Consider the following 23547-nt stretch of genomic DNA (forward strand, 5'->3'; position numbering starts at 1 on the left):
AGTGTGTGCGGGAGTATGTCCTTTAAATATGAGTTATTGACATAAGCATTCAGTCATCAAATTGTCAACTCCACAGAAATGTTTGCTTGGGAGTTTTGTGTTCGGTGATGTCCTTTTAGTATTGTGTTATTACATAGGATATTTACGCAAGCACCCAGCTGTAAATATGTGCGTGGAAGTTTTATATTAGGTGTGAGTATGTCCTTTTAGTATTATGTTGTTACATAAAACATTGACGCAAGCATGCAGCTGTAATCAAATCCACAGAAATGTGTACTTGTAAGTTTTGTATTAGGTGGGAGTATGTCCTTTTAGTATTGTGTTATTACATCGGATATTGACTCAAGCATCCATCTGTAATCAAACTGAACTGTCAACTCCACAGATATGTGTACTTGGAAGTTTTGTATTAGGTAGGAGTATGTCCTTTTAGTATTGTGTTGTTACATAGGATATTGACTCAAGCATCCAGCTGTAATCAAACTGAACTGTCAACTCCACAGATATGTGTACTTGGAAGTTTTGTATTTGGGGGGAGTATGTCCTTTTAGTATTGTGTTGTTACATAGGATATTGACTCAAGCATCCAGCTGTAATCAAACTGTCTGTCGTCGTTGTTTATTTGACATGCAGCTGCACGCGTTTGGGCTGACAGCTGAACTACGTTGCCCGTACCTTGACGGTATTTATTTGCTAGTAGATTTGTTTAGGTATTCAGTGAGCTTTTTTAGGTGTGTGTGTGGGGGGGGGGGGGGGGGTATTGTACTTGCGTTTGTGTATGTGTGTGTGTGTGCAGGGGTCATTTGAGTTTTGATTGTTAATTTTGTGGGGAGGGGTCATTTGAGTTGTATGTGTTGTGTGTGAGCGGGCGTATGAGTTCTTTCTGTTGTGTTGTGGGGGTTATCTGCTTTTCTCTTTTTATGAGTGGGGGTTATCTAAATTCTCACCCCCCCCCCCCCGGTTTGTAGGCTCACCTTTTAAGACTTTTTATGAAGCCTTGTCAGGGTAGTCCCTGTTATTCGCCAGTTTAAGTTGACGACCCATCATTCTAAATCTTCTCCTTGTGGCTCACGACTGAGTAAGATAAAAATTCGAACCGTACAAATCCATGAGAACAAATGCTATTTGCACTTAAGTTTTTTTTTTAATTTAATTTTAATTTTAGATTTACCTTACACTAGAGAAAAACATTGAATCATCGATTTTTGTTTAAAATTAAAATGCCAAAAATGCAATTTATATTTTTAAATAGAAAATAATGGAACATACTTACACTTTAGAATCCTTTTATTAATTACTTGTGTCAAAAGGTAAAAAAAAAATACGTATATCATCCGTCCAGTATTGAAAATGTTTTAATTTATAAAAGTAATGACGTATTTAATAATCCATTTTTTGTCACAATATCTTCAAGCTACAATATATATATATATATATATATATATATATATATATATATATATATATATATATATATATATATGACAACAGGTAACTGTTATTTGTTTGGTAGCGATACAAGAATTGTCTGCTTATCCCCGTTGTTTACATCTCACACTAACCCAGACATATTTTGGCTGTAAGTGAAACCTGTGATCGATACTTCGCTGTTCGTCAAACGTCCAACACTTCCCAGTTTTTTTAGAGGCTACACATTTTTACATGTTGTTATGGCTGGGTTCAGCTCCTGTTTAAATTGAATGTATTTATAGATTCTTTTTTTACGCGAGTCACCGCCCTATGAATAAGAGAAACATAGGTGGATTAAACAAAAATACAGCGCGTTTGGCCTTCTCTTTCTGCAATAGCCTTTAGTTTATTTTAGTCAAGTCGAAACATAAACAAGAATCCATTCTTCTCGGTGCATGATAAAAAAAATATATAAGAAATAATAATTGATGGAGTCGAGCCACCCACATGTTAACCTCAGCGAACTTGGCGAGGTTTGGGTAACGATAGGGAAGGGCGGGGGCATATAAAGGGGGAGAATTAAGCGAAAAATTAGAAATTAGGAGCTCGGGGGTACAGAAACCAGAGCAAGCGATTACGGATCTCAAGGGCTGTGGGGTCAAGGTTAGACAACTGGGGGGTCGGGGGTGAGGTTTGGTGTAGTTCGAAGAAAGTTTGGGGGAGCGGTGAGTAAAAAAAAACGAAGAGGTTGCTTATATTATTATATATTTAAACAAAAAATTAAAACAATACACACCGTAAACAAAAAGGTGTGGGTACATTAGAGAGATCAAGTTGCCATTGATTCTCTCTTCCCCTGTCTGCCATCTTATAGGCCGCTTGTGTCGATATGATGCTAATTATACAACAAACACTAGCACATTCGAAAGTCTCGAAAAGCCATCTTTTACTAAGACCCTGTTAACTAAACAGATTTGTTTTTTTAAAACGCTTCAATGCTCTACTTCTTATTTATACCGGATCTAAATTATTTATTTTAAGAGCTACTTGACTGATATTTTGTCAATATAATTGGCGCATTGGTGAAAGGGGGGGGGTAGGATTTTAGTAACATAATGACAGTTGGACGCCATATATTCATGGCACACTCTTATATTAATACAACATAGCATTTCCACTAGTGATATAGTTTTTCGTTTTATTGGTTTTTTTTTAATATTGTTTTTAAATTTGTAAACGGTTGCTATAGTAACTTGGAACATTCTTGAACGCCACGCAAACTATTCCCAGGTTATGTTTTTTATGTTTGGTGCTCTGCGCCCCTCATGGCCTGTACAGACTGACCCCTAGGTGGACTGCAGGGTCAGGTGCTCGCCACTAGACACCTGACACTGGGTCCATCACTGGACTGGTGACCCCATGGTGGACTGTGTGTGTGGGGGGGGGGGGGCACATGCTCGCCACTAGACACCTGACACTGGGTCCATCACTGGACTGGTGACCCCATGGTGGACTGTGTGTGGGGGGGGGGGGGCCACATGCTCGCCACTAGACACCTGACACTAGGTCCATCACTGGACTGGTGACCCCTAGGTGTAGAGGGGGGTCGCATGCTCACCACTAGAACCTGACACTGTGTCTATCACTGGACTGGTGACCCCTAGGTGGACTGTGTGTGGGGGGGGGGGGGCGGGGCGGAGGGGGGGGGGGTCACATGCTCGCCACCAGACACGTGACACGTAGCTCTATCACTGGACATGACACGACATGTCCGTGGGTCCTCCGTTCCCTGGTTGCTATTCATCCCGCGTCCTTAGTGCGAAACCTTTCTCAGAGGGCTTTGCTGATCTCTTTAAAGAGATCATAGGACCAAAAACACGAATGAAGCTCAGGCAGATTTTCACGGAAATGATTAAGAAATCAACTAGTGGATGAGGGTGGGGGGCTTCAGGAAATTTACATAACATCACAATTGAATGGGAGGGGGTGGGTGGGTCTGATTTCAAAGGAAGGGAACTGGAAGCGTAGGTTTTTTTGTATTGAAATCAGATTGCTTCCCCTAACATATTTTTTTTTATATTATTGTCATTTAACTTTAAAAAAAAAACACTTTTTAATTAGATTTGTTGGTATATTTTAAAAAAATGGAATACAAATGTTAGCTTTGCGCCACATTTTATTATGGCTTATGTAATTTAAAAAAAAAAATGCAATTTTTATAACTTCCTATTTTCAGAAATTCAGCATTTTTAAGCCTCAGCTTCTCTAAATAAAAGAAAGAAAATAAAACCTTTTGTTTTACAAAAAAAAAAGAACTATTACATACAATTGGTTTCTAAAAATAGCGCAATGTCTAGCTCAATCTAAATCCACGACGAAACAAAACCGAAAAACTACATCTTCATCGGGTTAATTAAAATGCCAGGCTAGAACAGTATTTGAGTTGTTGTTTTTAGTGAATCATTCTTACATTAGAACAAGGGTTCTAAATTTAAGAATTGTTTTCCCTGTGAATCGATACGCTAAAATTTCTTTGTTCATTCTCAAAAAATAGTACGGGTAACGAGGTAGCCAATTACATAAATACTAATTAGATGCATGATTTTATACATCATCTTTATCCAGCAAATACAAAAAAAATTATTACAGAATATAATTTTAGAACCACTGAGACCATTAAACTCCATGACTCCCGAGGCGTGTTCAAATCAGCCATCAACATCCCCCTTCCATCGTTAAACAATTCAACGAACGGTAACTCTAAATTGACGAGCTAGATTAAACAACATGCCCTTGTTTATTCTGGTTTCACAGTTCGTTAAAAGTGTAGCCTTCCCTAACTGCCGTATAATTTCCTCCGTTTTTTTTTCCTCAATAGTGCACCAATTCGTTTTTTTTTAAAGCCAAACCTAACGTATTTCCACTAAAAATGGATGTAATATTTTTTTTCTAAAATAGAAATTAATTCACATCACTTTCATCTACAGATTGCACACCGGTGCAAAGAGCTTTAAAGTTTGGAGCTCCGGAATTTCCCGAACATTATCAATGTTTACGAATTAACAGCGATAATGACAGAATAAACAATTTTTTAGCGCAATTTCCATTCTGGAGAATTGCGTTTATTAACTCGTCATTTCTGGGAATGGATGGATGGATGAATGAATGTATGGATGAATGTGTGTCCGGGCTTTAAGTCGTATCTCCTCCTCAACGAAGCAATATCGATGACTAGTTCCAAAAGCAATTATGTTAAGCAAGTTACGAGGATGAACATAGGCCATAAAGATTACGGGTTTCTTTCATGTATTTCCCGGAAAAGCCAAAAAACCTCGAAAAAATTCAGTTTTTGGCCCATATCTCGGCAACCAGACCACTTAGCGACTTGAAACATGTATCAATCGATTCCTGCCATAATTTAGAACAATATTGCCGAAGAAAGTTTTCAAAAATATCCTTTCGTTCGGTCACAAAAAAATTTTGAATTAATTAAATTTGGACCGAATTAGTAGGCATTTTTTCCAACCACACCACACGCGTCATCACGTTCAATAGCTGCGCCATCGCGTTCCATGGCTGCGCCATCACGTTCAGTAGGCGCGCAATGGTTTTTAGTCATGTAACTCTATTGTAAATAAAACATGTAAAATACTGAAAAAAATTAATAAAAAACGTTTTAATAACTAACCAATGGTTTTACTAACCCTGCTCTTGATTTACGCTACGACAGAGCTATTTTTAGATAACATAAGGAAATTGCGCTAAAATTGTCACTAGACTTTTTAATTACCTTGTTTTTCTTGAATACCGGCCATGAACATAGGACATGTTGACCTGAGCCCATGAACAGAGGCGTAGCGACCCTTCCCGGCGCCCGGGGACAAACTTTCGATTTGCACCCACCCCCCCCCCCCCTCGAACTTTTCATTTGCACCCCCCCCCCCCTCAAACTTTCGATTTGCACCCCCCCCCCCCTCGAACTTTTCATTTGCACCCCCCCCCCCCTCAAACTTTCAATTTGGCGCCCCCCCCCTAAGGTCGGCGCCCGGGGACATATGTCCCCGCCTCGCCCCCCCCCCCCCCCCCCCTCGCTACGCCTCTGCCCATGAATCTTGGGTACATCCTTGACATGGTTCAGGCTTCGGCACTCTGTAATAAAATCTCACAGCTGATTGAAATTTGGTGCGAGCTTTCTTCTCTTCTTCTTCTTCTTCTTCTTCTTCGCTCTTTATTGTAATGTTGGAAGGGATTTCTCCAACAAAATTACAAATGTCAGCCTCTCAGGCGCCATTTAGGCATTTGACTACAATTTCAGCCTGCTTTTTGTTTTTGGGTGTGTTCTCCACAGCTATCGTGCCGCATGGGCCTGGGAGGTTTCTAACTCTGGAATTTTCGGTTTACCAACCTTAAGCTTTACCGACCCGACCACGCCGACCCATGTGAGGGTTTTGCATAGTATAAACAAAAATTCAAACAAATAAGACCTTGTTGAAATTGTAATTTGATTTTTTTTTCAGACGGCTATATCAACCATTTTATATTTGACTTAAACACAATTTCTTTTTAAAAGTTGTATTTGTTGATTTTTATTTGAAGAAATAAAACGGCCTGAACTCATTTATTTATTTCTAACCTTTACTGAAATAATCACCCCTGGTTCAACTTCAACGACTTCAACATACCCTTTCCCCTTGGTTTATGTGTGATACAAATGTTTACATGTGATACCTTGGATACCACAACATCACCTACTGCATGTTTTCCTCGTTATCGAAATCGGCAACAAAAATTTACCTTTTCTGTCAACACGGTTTACCTTTACCAGAAACCAAATATACCTTACCGGCAATGAAATTTACATAACGGCAACATAATTTAGTTTTCCCGAATATAAAGAACCTTTACAGAACTTACTTTCTCGTTATGCGATTAAAGAGAAGTAGGGCCTAATATTTCCAGAACTCCGTACGTGGCCATCTGGACTTCCGTCTGCTTTTAATTAGCTACGCCGTAAGAAATATGTGTGATCTCTGGGTGGTATTTTGTGTGATCTCATGGTGGTATTTTGTGTGATCTCTGTGTGGTATTTTGTGTGATCTCTGAGTCGTATTATGTGTGATCTATGGGTGGTATTATGTGTGATCTATGGGTGGTGTTATGTGTGAACTATGGGTGGTGTTATGTGTGATCTATAATGGGTGCTATTATGTGTGATCTATGGGTGGTGTTATGTGTGATCTCAGGGTGCTATTAAGTGGGATCTCTTCATACATACAGGTCACGGAAACATATGAACTCCACTTCACCTGTCCTATTGACCTGCAGGTCGATCTTTCGACAATATAACACTTGCAGCAATTTTATAATTTTTTATAATATAACGAACCCAGAAACGGTGAAAAAAACGTATATAAAGATTGATAGAAATATTTCTGAAAACGGCTCCACGGATATTAAAATAGTGATAAATGGTAGGTGGTAGCTTTCAGCAGTTTGGCTTCGTTCTTGTCTGTTTCAGCTTCTCTGTTATCCTGTCTGTAGTGTTGTGGCGTTGGCAAACACGCAGGCGCTTATAGTGGGGGTAGAGGGTGGAGGTGAAGGGATGCTAGTCGTATACAGACATTTTACTAACTTCTATATAATGTTGGGGTGTTACGATCAGTGCCGGGTCGCAGTGCCCCCCCCCCACCCCGTATATAGATCCCTGGAAGTAACTCAAGTGGGAGCTAGGATAATTGGTAGTCAATATGAAGTAGAGAGTATGAAAGCTTCTTAGATAGAAATCGTGGTGACGATGGAATGTTATTGTGAATATACAGATACTATTTTCTTATAAAGCTTGCGGGGGGGGGGGGTTGAATGGATGTTATACTTAAAATGCTGATAACTTTTACATAGAGGTGTATGAGGTGTTGATGCGAAGGGTGGGGATATGACGCTAAGTAAATAAGAAATTAAAACATCTTTAACACTAGTGGGTCGTTGTGGCACCACAGAGTTGTGTATCGAGGGCTAAGTGTTGCATGGCGGTGACCACCCCTGTCCATGCCTGACCACAGCCGAATGCCTCTATCTAGGTGGCTCGCCATGGTCACGAACACGTGGTTGTTGAAGTTCATCTAGGAACTCTTGCGCTCTGGCCGGTGATTTTTACCAATATGACTTCACAGCAGAGGCGTAGCGAGGGGGGGGGGTGCGGACCGCACCGGGTGACACCATTTAGGGGGTTGACACCAAGGCAAAAAATAGTAAAATATATAGAGAACATTTTGAGGAGGGGGGGGGGGGGGGGTGCAAATCGAAAGTTTGATGGGGGGGGGGGGTGCAAATCGAAAGTTTGAAAGTTTGTCCCCGGGAAGGGTCGCAACGCTTCTGGGGGGGGGGGGGGGGTGACACCATTAAGTGCCGCACCGGGTGACACCCGACCTCGCTACGCCACTGCGTCACAGTCAATATAAAGATAATTTTTACAAGAATTCTTGTTTATAGCAATAGCTAAGGGGTGGGTTAAGGAGGGATTAGTGAAACTCACTTTATCGTAGAACACCCCGAACAAAATGCACGAAACCAACTCCGTCACGAATGTAATTACGTGTAAACGAAGGCTGCGCTTCTCTTGACGAAACTTGATAAATGGGAAGTAACCGATCTCGGCTTGTTTTGTTTCCCCTTCTTGCTCTAAATCCAACAATTATTATTACCTGGGTGGTGCACATAAAAAGGTGCATTCTTGTTGTCTGACATGAGAGTGAAGAGAGGGGTGTTATCTGTGGGAGAGAGAGAGATTACGAGATGGGGAGATTATGCCATTGTGTAGGTTGAACTGTGACCGTGGAGGTGTGAACGATAAAAAAAATAAGATAACATACAGAAAGATAAATGATTGAATGACAAAGTGTTGTTTGTCAGATATAAAAAAAAATATCAATTTCTGGTCGTTTAGTTTCAATTACGTGTGACAATTAAATACGACAACTCTTGTTGGATGTGTTTTAATAGAGTGTGACAGAAGCTGTTTTGTTTTTACTAGCACACGTTTTTTTTTGTTTTGTTTTTTTCTTGTGTTCAATAAACAGTTTATCAATCAAACAAGCTATAAAGTAACACATTCCTTCCCTCCGAATCTATTTTCGTACGTATCTTTCCATCTCATCAACTTGGAAGTCTAGACTACGCTTCTCCATTGAACTCAATTTGCGGATTTCCTACTCCAAAGTTTTACTTTTAATTCCCTCTCAAACTTTTACCTCTTTCTTGTGAGGATTATGGTTTTTTGTATCTTTTTTTCCCTCATACTGTTTACATCTAACCCCCAACCTTGTCGCCTCTAAAACTCGGCAACAAAAGTCACAGGTGTAACGCGACTATACAATAACTGTCTACTTTTTTATTTCACATTTTTTCTGAAAACTCTTACGATAAAAGGCCATAATAAAATTTTAAAACCCCTAATTATTACCTCCCCTTTATCAACCATTATTATTACTCTCCCTTTAACTTCCACCAAAAAAAAAAAAAGCAGAGCTGTAAAACTGAACCAAAAAAAAATGAAAAAAAAATGGCCTGACGTCTACGGAAGAGGGGAGGGGTGGTACTCATCATTAAATTTCTGCAGAGATAAACGTGTCATCGTTGTGTGACAACACAGGTGCCTTAAGCCTCGAACAATGTACGTGATCTTTTTTTTTTAACTTACCTGACGGGTCATGTGACCGGGGCAGCAAGCATACGGGGTGGGGATGGAAGTGGGGGGGGGGGGGGGAGCACTTACAGAAGGCTGAAAAAGATCATAAGTGTCGGCGCGAGAATGCCTTTGAAACCCTCTCTGTGTGGTGTTTTTTTTCTTTATTTTATTTTTTTCAGTGAAGGGTTTGAGCAGGCCCGTTGAGAGATGCGCACTGTGTGGCAAAAAATAGAATGCAGTGCAGCAAAAGATGACATTAAGTCACACTAAATAGAGAGTCCCTAGTTCATTGTCATTAATATAACCCTTATCCCCGCCCACGCTGATTCTCGATTTTTAAACGATACTAAGTTGTTAAAAAATTAGGGGTATTAACCCAAAACGTAGCACAATGAATGGCGGAGGGGGGGGGGGGGGTTACTACTGGCGCAAAATTAGACTGGAATTTAACCCAAAAATAACAAAATGTACCGCAACAATGTAATATATGTCAAGGGAGAGAATTCAAAATTTTGCCCGAGTAAATGATCCACATCTCTTTATCTCTCATAACATAACCCGTGGGGATCTGAAAATCGTATGTCACGTTAGACAACTCGTGAATGAAAATCACAATAGGTTTCAAGTAACAACTGAGAAGGTAATGAGCTACAAGAATTAATTATCCCGTGTGAGCGCGAGGCAACACTGACCTTCACAGGAAGTCTTGGTAGGTACCAACATACAAACATACAAACATACAAAAATACAAACCAGATGCCGGTCACTGAGTGCTTTAGGTGGTGCGATTTTTTTTTTATGTAGACTACGCACAAATTAGAAGAAAGAACGCGGTTGAACTAACTACCCAAATATACCATTTGTTACACGTAATTTGCATCGGGTCTAGGAAATCAATTTAAAAATTCCAGATAATTGTATTACCTCCCAAAAAAAATTAATCAAACCTGCTTTTTTTATTATTTTTAAATATATAAGCTAGTGACAAGCACACCGTACTATAACTAACAATGCCTAAAATGCTTATTCGGGGAAGGGGGTGTGTGAACTGAGTTTCTTTCAGGCATCTATTCGGGGACACTACCCATCACTCTCCTCCCCCCCCCCCCCCCCCGCCCTCGTAGTACTTCTGGGACAAAATGAAAAAAAAGTATATAATTTATGTAGAAAAAATAGATTGTGACCATCGCCCCCCCCCCCCCCCCACGAAGGTATATGTGCCCCTCCCATGAAGAAAAATGAAAGAAATCCAGGGGCGAAGTTAGTCCTTGGTCCCACACGGCTCTGGCCGTCTTCGTTTAAATTACAAGAAGATGCTGTTACTAATCGATTAAGGTAGCTAGGTTCTTCTTATCGCAAATAAAATATATGGATAACTGTATGGGAGGGAGGGGGGGGGGGTGGAGGGGCTCTGGTCGTGTCACCCCTTTGTGTAAACTAAGCAAAAATAAAATAAAAATATGTGAGTTCAAGTTGTATATTATTTTTTTATCTGTTGGGCCAACCGAAGATATATTGTTATTGGTGTCGCTGCTCTAGTCCTTCTCTTATCCTCACTGTATTCTTAATCCTTAATCCTAACTCTAACGTTAATCCCGGCAAGTCAACAACACCAAAAATGGGACATGGTTCCTAAGACCATACCCCCCCCCCCCCCACCCCACCAAATTTATTATAAATCTTAAAGTTCAACATGAGTTCATAGTTTTTCAAACACCCTCAACATACTCCCGGGGTTTCCCCTGCAGTCAAGTACTCACGGCCTCACCTGTAAATGCAACACTCCTCATCGTGGCACGTGCATCATCTCAATTAGCACCTGATGTTAAGGGTCACCTGGATGCCGATACGAAAATTATTTTTAATTTGCACTTTGCATAAACCATCAAATCATAACACCGCGATAAAAACATGTTTAATATATTAAAAATCCTGTTTTAGTTATTTAATTTTTTTTAAAATTTACCTTGCGTAATTAATTACCACGGTTCCGTCCTCACCTGCTATCTGTTGGAGTTTTGACAGGTGATGTGTGACATCCCACGTGTCATTGGCATTGGGATGACAGCTTACCTTTTCGTCCGGGTTTAGAAAAATAAAACAAATCATGGGCGAATAAAACGTGCAATACGTCTAGGGAAAACATGCGTACCTCGCAGACAGCGGTACCCGGTGACGTAGGTAACCCACCCACACAAGCATGTCCATTGTTTTAGAGCGGCGGTTCTAAATATATTACAAGGACCCCTACCTTACAATAAGTTGTGTTAGCATGTAACATTTAGCAAAAAAAAAAAAAACATTTGATAACATAAAATGATAAATATGTTAACTTTAAGTAGCCAAAAAATGTTTAAATTTCTTTAATAACAAAATTAATTTTGACATGAAGCATAGTACCCTTTATGCTCGCAATAAATGTACATTAGATATATTAATATAAAACAACAATCACATTAATCAACAAAGGCGAACCTAGGGAGTGCGTGAGGGGCGGCCGCCCTGGGTGCCAAACGGGTGAAAAAAATACAGCTACATTACATTAAATTATACACAGTCAAATTTAAGAAAATAGAATGCTACTTGGCTTTATGACTTCTTAAACTTTTTTTACATCAACTGTGTGATACCAAAGTAAAAACTGTTAAGGGACAGTGACTGGTAAAAAGACCATTCACCACATCCACCCACCCCCAATTTGGAAAAGGCAAGCGCCCTTTTTCGCCAACGTGACTAGCTATATATAGAGAAATGGGGGAGATCAACATAGATCTGGGTCTACACTACTCTACGTCTTAATGGTAGGGGTAAACAGAAGAATGTGTGGTCGATGTAAGAAGAAATTGAGAACCATTGACTAGGCCTAGAGAGGCTCGTGTGAAGAAAGATGCCTTTCAGAAAACGTCGTGTGCTGCCGCTGGGAAAGCAGAGCAACATCACCTGACGTGGGCTGGTTTGTTTACACTGACATTGCCACCAAGCTCGTGCCAGATTTTAACCACAATGGTGGTCAACTTTTTTTATTGGTATTTATTTAATGAAAAGGAACAAAGGGCTTTAATAATTATATATCCACATTAGATTTTTATTTATTTATTTTTTAAATATTACCCATATTTTTAAATGACGATAGTATTAATTGTGCCATAATAGTATTTCTTAACTGTTAAACTGTAGGCCCTATTACAATAAATTATAAGTGAAAACGTCTTCTATATTAGAATTTTTAAACTTTTTTTTGTGTAGCTTATTTGGGTTAATACTTAGTTTTTAATAAAATATTTCAAAGCAAACCTTGTATTTAGTACCGGATTAAACCATATTTTTTTTCAGAACGTTTTTCAGATAAAATATAAAAAAGCCTTGAAAAAGATAGCTTTTAATATTGTTTACATAAACTTAAATATTACATAAACTTGCGCTGTTTTCATGACTTATTTGTTTAAGAACCACGCCATGATTTAAATTAAAAAAATTCATAAAAAACGTTTTAATAACAAGCTTTTATGTAATGATGCACTAAAAAGTAGAAAATAAATTATAGACTACTATTTAAATAACTATAAAGAAAAGCGTGGGTCACTTTAGTATCTATTGGATACCTTTACTAATGTTAAGGAAGACACCCACGCTTTTCTTTATAGTTATTTAAATAGTAGTCTATAATTTATTTTCTACTTTTTAGTGCATCATTACATAAAAGCTTGTTATTAAAACGTTTTTTATGAATTTTTTTTCAGTACTTTACATGTTTTATTTACAATAGAGTTACATGACTAAAAACCATTGCGCGCCTACTGAACATCACGTTCAGTAGGCGCGCAATGGTTTTTGAACGCAGCCATTACGTGATGGCGCAGCTATTGAAGGTGATGACGCGTGTGGTGTGGTTGGCTAGACATGCCTACTAATTCGGTCCAAATTTTTATTAATTCATAAAAAATTAATTAGGCATCCAATTAAGTCAAATTTAGTTTCAGATTGCATTGTCTTCATGTCTTGACCCACGTGCCAACTGTGAATCGTATCGGTCAAGTAGAACTGTCCGAATTTTCACTCCTGCGTTCCCGTCTAGACAGACTGACGACAGACAGAGGAAGTGAGTTAAATAAAAGCTTGTAAAAAGATAAAACACTCAACTTTGATACAGAAACGTAACGAGTAAGAAAAAAAAATCCCACACCGTGCTTTCCTTATATTTTTAAACAAAACAGATAATGTTAAATTCCATTTAGGAACTAATTTTAACCCAGTCAAAGTTTCTGAAGTAATTGTAGTAATAACAGCGTGTTTACCTTGTTAGTTCAGATTAATTTATTCTAACAACTTTGCTTTAGATCCTATGCTAAAAATAAACACTGCGCTTGTTCAACCAATTTGCCAGTTAGGCTCGTATCTTGTAAAGCGCTAATTACCTCTACATATGCTGTTGTTAAAGATATAATCTAACACTGGGGCGCAGCGACAGATTTCGGCGCCCTGGGTTTATGCAATTTCTCAGCCTTCAGATGTATTGAAAAACGTTATACACACACACACACACACACACACACACACACACATATATATATATATATATATATATATATATATATATATATATATATATATATATATATATATATATATATATATATATATATATATATATATTGTGTTATAAAAAACAACAACTCTAAAGTGTAGGCCTGAATAGAGAAAGGTACTTCACAAATGGCGTCGCGCCATCTATGTGAGAGAAAGAAAGTTTGTTTTTTGTGAAGATATTACCGGGGCAGTAGAGGTTAAGAACTAAGACGTAATATGCATATTGTTGGGTTCTTTAAATTATTACTTTCAGAAAGGTAAAAAATTAAGTGATATTTTGTGAGAGTTAACGTTATCGTAATGTACGAGTAACGGAATGGAGCTTTGTTATGTAGCGTAGATATGCCTTAAAGTTCTTTTAATTTATAGGTTATATATATATATATATATATATATATATATATATATATATATATATATATATATATATATATATATATATATATATATATATATATATATATATATATATATTTGTATATGCTGGCCCAAATGTAAAGTTGAAATACCAAGATTAAGTCTTTCTACGTTTTGCGTCTGTTCTTACATCAACATCTTAGACTACCCAACTCCACCCACCCCTCAGCAACCCGTTCTCCGGTGCATCATTACACCGCCGTGTCTGCACAACTTTATTTTTCAACCCCCGCTACTGATACAGCCCAAGTGCTTAACCTACACTAGGCCTACCAACGCAACACAGCCGTTTTAAAAACATACACTTTTTATTTTTATTTTTGGGCGAGTCGTGTTAGAACTAATTATATAAACAGCTTTAAATTAAGATAAAAGCTCTCACCTACACTTTAAGGTGTGAAACACCAAGGAAGGTCGCAGCATTCCGGATTAATACACTTACAACTTTTGGAGAGGGCTGGTGGTATGCGTGTGGGAGTTTGTGTTTACTGGTATGTGTATAGACTACTATAGACAGTCTTGAAGTGGTTCATAAATGTTGACATTATACTGCTCTTAATCTCCTGTCTTGTAAAGTACTAGATATGGCATAAAGATAACTTTTTATTCATATATATATATATATATATATATATATATATATAGTGTGTGTGTGTGTGTGAGAGAGAGAGAGAGAGAGAGAGAGAGAGTATGTGTTTTCATTAATTAAATAAAACTACGGTTTTATGTTATTCCAAATTTTCACGTTGAAAACATTGAAAAAAGTCAACAGCGTGGCGTGCCGTCGCTTGTAACGTAATATAAGACAGGTGTCATATTTTAGTGCGTGAGTTGGGTTCTGACCCTCCACCCCCTTCTCCCCCCTCCCCCTCCCCCCCCCCCCACACACACCCCTGCATACGCCACAGGGTAAAAGGCCTCTGAATAATGATGGTAACGTCTTCATCTATCGCTGAGAAAAATGTCTCAGGTGTCGGGCCCGGCTTGGCCGTGGTTTCCTGACGTTCCTATACACCTGGCAGCCGGGGTACTCTCTCTTACATAACAGACAGGTGCGCGTGCCTGCTAGGTTAGAACTTCTCTTCGTCTTTAGAGAGTTCACGGCTACAGGCATAGATGTCGTTAAGTTAATTTCATATTTAAAAAACGAAAAAAAACAACAACACAATAGATGTAACAGATCATCATGGTTATAGCGTTCTCTATAACCCCTACATGTAGGGCCTATACATATTTGTTAAAATTTAGAACCACCTATGTGAGTCTATCAAAATACACAGGGGAGCCAATCAGGGCAGTTATACCATATAGGCCTACACTGTTACAGTAGAGCCACTGTAGGCCCTAATATTGTTATATGTGAACTATAAATGTGAGTGAAGAATTGTCAGTGCGAAGGCAAATCAAATATTTTTGTTTCAATCTATCTGTGTGTGTTTTATTAACTTAAACCAACATAACGAACACTAACAATAGTGTTTCTATTGTATAGGGCTAATAAAGATAAATAGTTTTTTTTTTAAAATTAAGTTATGCTTGGGTGTTGTGATTGGTGGTCGCATAGTGATAATAATTTAATAGACAAAACTATCACTACAAATTAAGTTTTGGGTTTTCTTACATTTACCTTAGGTTGCGGGAAAGGGAAAAATTGGGTGGCGAGGATGATATAAATATATTATTATAGTAGGGAGCCCGGTGTGTTGTTTCAAAACTTGTCTAAAATCGTGTTGATTGCTTTCCTGATTTCCGTTTGTTTGTTCTTTGTTTGTTATCCAAATAAATCTCGGTTGTATGTTGATAAATGTGTGTTTGTTGAATAGATACAATTTTTTAAAGTTTTTAAAGTTGTTGATATTTTCTCAACCGCTATTTGTTAACATTATTTTAAATACGCATCCTTCAACGTTTTGGCCACTTTGTCACGAATGTAATAGGTTTTTCTGGCAAGTTTGATTTTCATTCACCTACAAGCTCTCGTAATGAACCCTTCCTCCTTTCTTTCTATTCTATTCGCCAAAAACCTGTCGCGCTTTCGTTTAAACTCTTAACATATATATTTACTTTGAGTGGTGCTTAAAACCGAAAATTATTTAAGGAAGAAACAAATGATTTATAGCTTCACCGTTTACATAAATAACAAATTTAGGTTTATTAGCCTAAACACATCTAAAACTTATTACAAACATTAACAAGAAAATTAGCAGGCTAGATAGAAATCATACCAAAAATAAACGAGGTCTAAATATATTAATGATTTTGATATTAATGGAAAAAAATATTTATCTTACAATAGAAAGTGGAAGTGTATGCGATATTTCAATATTCATCTGCCAGCCGTTAGAATCTTAGTTTCTCTCGCGAAATCCGAAAGGATAAAAGTTGCCAGCGAGTTGGGGAAAAAACTGCCCAATACCCTTGAAATTTAGAAGTATCATGAATGAAAAATTAAATTCCTGTGCCTGAAAGGCAAGGGGTAATTCTACTAGATCTAGATCTAGATCTAGATCTAATTTGTACAGACTTGAGAGACATGCGGAGTATAGATCTAACTAGATTAATAAATATTTGCAACAGCACCCATTTTAAACTACACTCAATGTCATTGGTCCATTACGACCATTTAGATCTAGTGATTAGGCCACTACTGCTGAATGTTGTAGTGATAATGTGGTGCAGTAGTTTTCAGGTGTGGCGGGGGGGGGGGTTGCTGTGGGAGCTGGGAGGTAGAGATGGTCATTCACATTAAACTTTTGATAAATAATATTTTTGCAAGTTTTTAATAACAATACTATAGTAAAATACTTCGTGTGTGATGAAACCATCTAAAATATTTTACCTAGGGCCCTAAATTAAAAAAAAAATTATGTAGATCTAGATCTACTAACTAAAGATATTTTTTTTAAAAACACAATCAACTTTTTTTTTTACACGTTTTAGAAATACTGCAGCAACATATTTTAACTGGTATTATCTTTCTTTAAGAGTATTCACTGCTGATGTTAACATCATATTAATTAGGCATAACTTGAGATGTTGAACCTGAATTATTAAAAGTATATTATTTTTTATCAACAGGGTGAAAAAATTCGAACAGTGATTAAAACAAACCCACTATGGGGTCCAGAAAAAATCTTGGAGTCTTTGAAGGCGGTGTACACCGTAAACAAAGAGAAACATCTTCTCTCATTGATTACAATGATTGGCCCCAGTCCAGACTGGTGCCTAGGTAAGTGGACCAACACATTGCACTGTTGTTATTGTTTTTTTATCTTGCAAGACATCTAGGCCTACAAAATCACAATGAGTCAGGTTTCACTTAATTTGATAATTTCCACCCACCCATTATCAAATATAAAGTTATTTAACCTTTTCTTAAAACATGCTCCTACTAAAATTACATCTCCTCCCATACTCCTTCCCCCCACCCCCCACCCCCCCTGCAACTAATGGATTGATACACATGCAATTAGTAGGCTACATCATACTAGACTACAGGAAAACAGTATTAACCTGAAGTCTAAAAAGACTAGATTGATCAATATACAATTGAAATTGAAATGCTGTAAATATTTGCTAGTTAAAATTTATAATTGAAGAGTATTGTATTATTATACCTAAAGTTTAATAGCTACAAATTCATCTTTAAAAATACACAAGGCCTCTTATAAGTTATATTAAATCTTTATTTTAGACTTTTTTTAAATAACTAAATTATCTATGACATATTAAATATACAAAAGAATTTTAATGTGCTAGTTAAGCAATTAATAATCCCAATAATTTATAAATTTGCATTACAATTGCAATATTTAACCTGTGACAGGTGTGAGCAGTCAAAGCATGTGCCTGCCTAACTGTACCTGGAGAGACAGCCTTGACATAGATCTTTATCCCTGGGATGCAGGCACTGACAGCAGGCCTACCTATCTGGTTAGTAAATTTTTGAAACCTTCAACCAGGCTCAGCTCTTTTCAATAAGTACACAGCTTTCAGTACTCTTGTGCTAACTCATTACTTCTTTTTTATCTAAAGTTTACTAAAAATCTTTAAAACTTTAATAGATAGTCAATGTCTAAACAAACACTTGATATTCTGAGAATTCTAGCGTTAATCAGTAATTTCTAATTAGTCTGCAATCATTAAAAACTTTAATAGATAGTCTATGTCTAAACAAACACTTGAAATTCTGAGAATTCTAGTGTTAATCAGTAATTTCTAATTAGTCTGCAATCATTTAAAACTTTAATAGATAGTCTATGTCTAAACAAACACTTGAAATTCTGAGAATTCTAGTGTTAATCAGTAATTTCTAATTAGTCTGCAATCATTTAAAACTTTAATAGATAGTCTATGTCTAACCAAAACTTGAAATTCTGAGAATTCCAGTGTTAATCATTAATTTCTAATTAGTCTGCAATCAGTGAAAGAATCATATTATTTAGCATTTAACAATTATTTGTTGTTGTTTCCAACGTCATGTACATTGGTTATTTTTCAACAGGGAAGAAAAATCCCCACCATTCCACCAGATCGCATCCAGAGGATCTCAAGCTCCTACCCTAATGACATTGACAGTCCATTTTATGGGATTGAAATCAAGCCATATGCCAGGTAAAACTAAATTTATCAATGCTTGAAGGTATCTCTTCATTTGTCCCTCTTGAAAGTGGGGCTTAAGTATGGCCTATATGAAGGGGAAATCACTCTTTGATCACAGCCAAAATGTTTCTTCAAATACTTGAGGACAGAAACTAAAAACAAATTACAATATACTTCTATTTACTATACAATAATGTAGTATGTTTCTGAATAATATTATTTAAAAATTTGAAATTTTGTGGCCGGATTTTCTCAACCCCTATTTAGTTGTGCTGAAAGCATTTTCTAATGTAACTGTAGGCAGGAATATTATAGTACATGATAATGTGAAAATAACATTGAACTGTGTTTTTTTTTTTAACTGTTGTTAAAATGAAAGTAAACTAGTTTAGTATTTTTATTAAGTAATTATTTTTATATTCATTTAATGTTTTATATAAAATATTCATAAAAAAGTCATCCAATTTCCTTTTATTGCTTCTATTTCCTTGTGTAAAATGTCTTTTAAGAAAATAAAGTTAAATAATGAAACAATTTTCTTCAGACTAAGAGTGACAAAAAACAAAGAGGTTTGTACAGATGATGATGGGAAGAGTACATCTGCAGAGATCTCCCCTAGCACAGATGAGCTGGTGAGCATGATGAAGAAGAACATGGTGATGAAAAAGAAGCTTTGTAAGTAAATACTCATTTGGTTAACAATAATATCATCAGTAGTTAAAAAATATGTATCACAACTATCAGGTTGAAAAACTTAAAACTAACCATGAATAGGATATTTTTTTTATTATTTAAAATGAATCTTAAAAAAGAATCTATATTTATATAACACCAGCTTCTAATGACCCTGTCATTATTTTTACCATTTCTTTATTGCAGTAAGTTAACAATATTTGGGTCATTTCTCTCACTACAGTTTAAAATTAAACTTTTTATTAAAATTAACCTTTTAATCAAAATTTACCTTTTAAATAAAATTTACCTTTTAATTAATATTTACCTTTTAATTAAAATTTACCCTTTAAAAATATTCTTTATAACCCACTAACAATTTTATAAAAATAGGTAAAAGCAGTTTTTTGTCTCACTTAGATTTAGAATCTAGAAAAATGTGCATACTTTAAAGGTGGTTTGGTTTTTTTTGTCTTACTTAGATCTAGAAAAATGTGCACTCTTTAAATGTGTTTTTTTGTCTTACTTAGATCTAGAAAAATGTGCACACACAGCCTGGTCGGAGTGGCTAGAATGTTCCAATCCATGTGGGCCTGGCCAGCGAGAAAGAAGACGAACATTAAAAAGTCCGGGTGTTAAAAAAGAAATGTGTGACATCCAGCTGACTGAATCAGAGTCTTGCACTGGGACCTGCAAAGGTAGGTGCCAGCTAGGAGATTTTTTTTTATTATTTAACTTTGCTTTAATAATGTTTATGTACCAGATGTCATATTACCGTATAAGTCAATCATGGTTAGAAAGTAATTGAGTCATTGTCTAAATGACATTTGTTGGATTGTATTTGTGGCATTATTTGTATGTACAAGACAGTGGAGCAAATTAATCGAGTCAATGTTAAAATACATCCACAACTTACTTATCTTACATATTATCAAACGTATGATGATTTAATCAATTGTGTTACAAGTTACTCCAGTGCATTTCTTTAAAGAAATAATAATTCATTAAAATTAAAATAGTTTTACAACTGCTAGGCTAAGCAGTAAGTTAATAGTTGTGTGGTAAAGACTAAAAGCTTTAAAGTCTTGATTTAAATTCCTTTTGATACTCAGGTTTTAAAATCAAGAGTTTTTTAAGTCCACTCTTTTGTGGTACTAAATTAAAGGGAAATAAAAAAACTTTTTTCCCTTTGGTGTAGACTACATAATCTCTTTATTTAATATATCAATAGAAACCAGCCATTTACATATTCAAGTAAACTTGGCAGTTATTCACAAAATCTTGTACAATACACCAAAATTAAAAATTTAAAGAGCTTTTGTTTTCTTTCAGATACTGGAAAGAGAAAGAAGCTACATGACAACTATGTGATGCGCCACGATGATGAGAGAGACCCAAACGATCTTTGTTTAGTTACCAACTGGTCTGATTGGTCTCCCTGCAGTGCGACTTGTGGCCTCGGCATGAAGGTAAAGAAATGAAGCTTTTATTGTGTTATTACTATTATTGATACCCCTTTGCTGATGGCAATTTAATCTTCACCTGATTTTTTAAAGTTTTTTTATAAGGTTAGATAACCGGCAGTTATTTTAATGTGGTTGCATCCCTTTCAAGTTATTTGAGTTTTTTTTAAACATGTATTTGTGAGACAAGTGCTATGACAAGCCATTTTCTTATAATATAAGATATTTATTTATTAATGTATGTATCTGTATTCTTTTTAATGTTCTTTAAACAAATTAAGACATTCTATTTTATTACTGCTATTTAATTAACCATAGTCAGATGTAACAATGTCATTTTTTAATGTAAATCACTTATTGTTATTGAGAATATTCATTTATTTTTCTAGGAGCGCTGGCGTAGGTTCATCAATACAAATAATCCACGAATGGATTGTGGCATTCATCTCATGGAAAAAGATTTGTGCAGGGGAGAAATCATGGATTGCCAAAAAGCAATGATGATGAAAAACTTTACAGGTAAAAAAAATGATTTTACTTCAGCTTGGTTTACTGATATGTGATAGAAAAATTTTTTTGTTTTTAAATAGTATGCTTTAGTATTTTTTCATAAAGACTTGACACTTATTTCATATTGTGTAATTTCTTCCCACTTACTTCTTGTAATGTTAAATTTTTTAAAAGTTTTGTTAAATTGATAGCAAATTTTAATTAAACACTCATGACAAATGCTCCATAAAACTCAATGCAACATTTAGAATCTTTGGATTAGATGGCAGTGTAAAACGTTTTTTTATGACAAAATAAACCTCTTTTACAGCCATTTGTCAGATGAACGTTGATGAGGGGCCATGCATGGGTAATTTCACCCGATGGTTTTACAATCAGACTATTGAAAAATGTCAACAGTTCAGCTATGGTGGATGCCGAGGCAATGAGAATCGTTTCGAAACTGAGAAAGAATGTGTGGACCTTTGTGCAGATCACATGGGTACATATAAAGGCTTTTTCCTTTTCAGTTATTATTAACATTTTCCTTGTTTTTCAAAATCATAAAAAAAATATTAGTATTATCCTTAGTAAATATATTAGAGTGGAAGAACCCACAGCTACTGACTCACTAGTCTCAAATTTGGTTTCTAGTCTTGAGTACATTTAGCATCCCAATCCTAATTGTGGCATATAAGCTAGGTGATCATTAAGCTGATGACAATCCTCCTTCATAAGCCAGGGTTTTTTAAAAAAAAACAGTTAATTCTACTTTATCTGCATATTTGGCATTCCCCAATCCTAATTGCAGCAAGTAAGGTGATCCACAATCTCCCTTCTTAAGCCAAGGTTTTAAAATAACCCAGATAATTCTACTTCCTCTGCTCTATTGACCATGAGGTCAGAAAGGGTAACTTTTCTAAAATTCTCAGTGAGATTAACAATTAATGTATTCAAAATGTTTTCAATATTCTTTTACTAGCTGACATTCTACGCAAAGAACAAATGATGGGCAAGGAACTAATGATGAGCAAACAAGAAATGATGAACAGAAGGGAGATGCCAAGCAAGCAAACGGAAATGGAAAAACAGCTCCTTATGGATAAAGATAGAATGCGTGCTGAGGAGGAAATGAGAGAAAAACAAAAGACAATGGAGGATGACATGATTAGGAAAGATATACTTATGAAGCAGAAAATGGAGGAGGAAGCAAAGGTAGAGACATGTTTTTAATTTTCAGTTTACATATTTTTATTCTGTTTAGGCAATATATATTTTGTAATTATTTTTTTTAAATTGAAAACAATATTGTAGTAAGTTAATCTTAAGTTCATCAATGATTGAATTTCTCAAGCATGTTTTAATTGGCCTTTATAGTTATTCTGATTAGAATTTTTTTTTTAATTTTGTCAAAAATTGTTTTAGAAAAATGTAATACAATTCAATTCGCATTTTCTTTTTATAACAAAAACCTTCAATGGAAAATTAAAATTGTTTCATCCTAAGATTGCCGCAATGGAGAAAGAAAAGATGAGTCAATTATCACAAGAAAATGTTACACCGTCAGAAGAAGTAAGTGAGGACGAGGAAGAGAAGATGAAGAAAATGAAAAAATTGATGAGGCAGAAAGAGAGAAAAGAAAGAAGGATGAAAAAGAAGTTAAAGCGCCAGCAGCAACGGAGACTTGAAATCAAAGAAAGTAGAAATAAGCTTTCAGACGGACCGGTCATAGACTGTATGGTAACACCGTGGACGGTCTGGAGTGAATGCTCGGTAACATGCGGTAAAGGATTTATAATGAAGACCCGCGAGATCAAGGTCCAGGCACAGAATGGAGGCAGGAGATGTCCATTTAAGTTGGTTAAAAAGAAAAAATGCAGAGAAAAAAATTGTCGTACGTAGAATTTCTTTGTATCATGCAATTCAAGGAACTTCCCTTTTTACACTTGATCTTATGTTTATACTTTCTAGAAACTTACACTGCAAACAGTCACTAATTTTTTTCCTGCTGAAAAAAACTAAAAAAAAAAATAGAGGATAATTAACTGATCTTGTAATGTAATTACTCTATCATGCATAATTGTTTGTGTTTTAGAATTATTACTATTCATATTTAATCTTTCAAAAGCACAAATGTTTGGCTAATGTTAAAGATTACGGTGCCAAGATTTAAAAAAAAAAATGTTAACCTTGACATTTATTAATTTTCATAGTCGTTAGCAC

The 23547-nt window shown here is 36.1% G+C and overlaps 1 protein-coding gene across 5 annotated transcripts in view; it reads left to right on the forward strand.

Annotated features, from left to right (window-relative positions):
• The window catches only part of LOC131957890 (spondin-1), a 60898-nt gene that overhangs the window by 33564 nt on the left and 3787 nt on the right, over nt 1-23547 (forward strand). For all 5 annotated transcript variants that reach the window (XM_059322713.1, XM_059322717.1, XM_059322715.1 and 2 more), the window contains 10 exons: nt 17177-17327; nt 17925-18031; nt 18603-18712; nt 19245-19375; nt 19903-20070; nt 20705-20841; nt 21225-21354; nt 21656-21826; nt 22307-22539; nt 22831-23218. In XM_059322713.1, coding sequence (XP_059178696.1) covers nt 17177-17327; nt 17925-18031; nt 18603-18712; nt 19245-19375; nt 19903-20070; nt 20705-20841; nt 21225-21354; nt 21656-21826; nt 22307-22539; nt 22831-23218 — 1726 coding nt within the window. The remainder of the gene's footprint in view (nt 1-17176; nt 17328-17924; nt 18032-18602; nt 18713-19244; nt 19376-19902; nt 20071-20704; nt 20842-21224; nt 21355-21655; nt 21827-22306; nt 22540-22830; nt 23219-23547) is intronic.

Source organism: Physella acuta, unplaced genomic scaffold, assembly GCF_028476545.2.
Source record: "Physella acuta isolate Inbredline_101_S28 unplaced genomic scaffold, ASM2847654v3 ptg001276l, whole genome shotgun sequence".
Classification (NCBI taxonomy): domain Eukaryota; kingdom Metazoa; phylum Mollusca; class Gastropoda; family Physidae; genus Physella; species Physella acuta.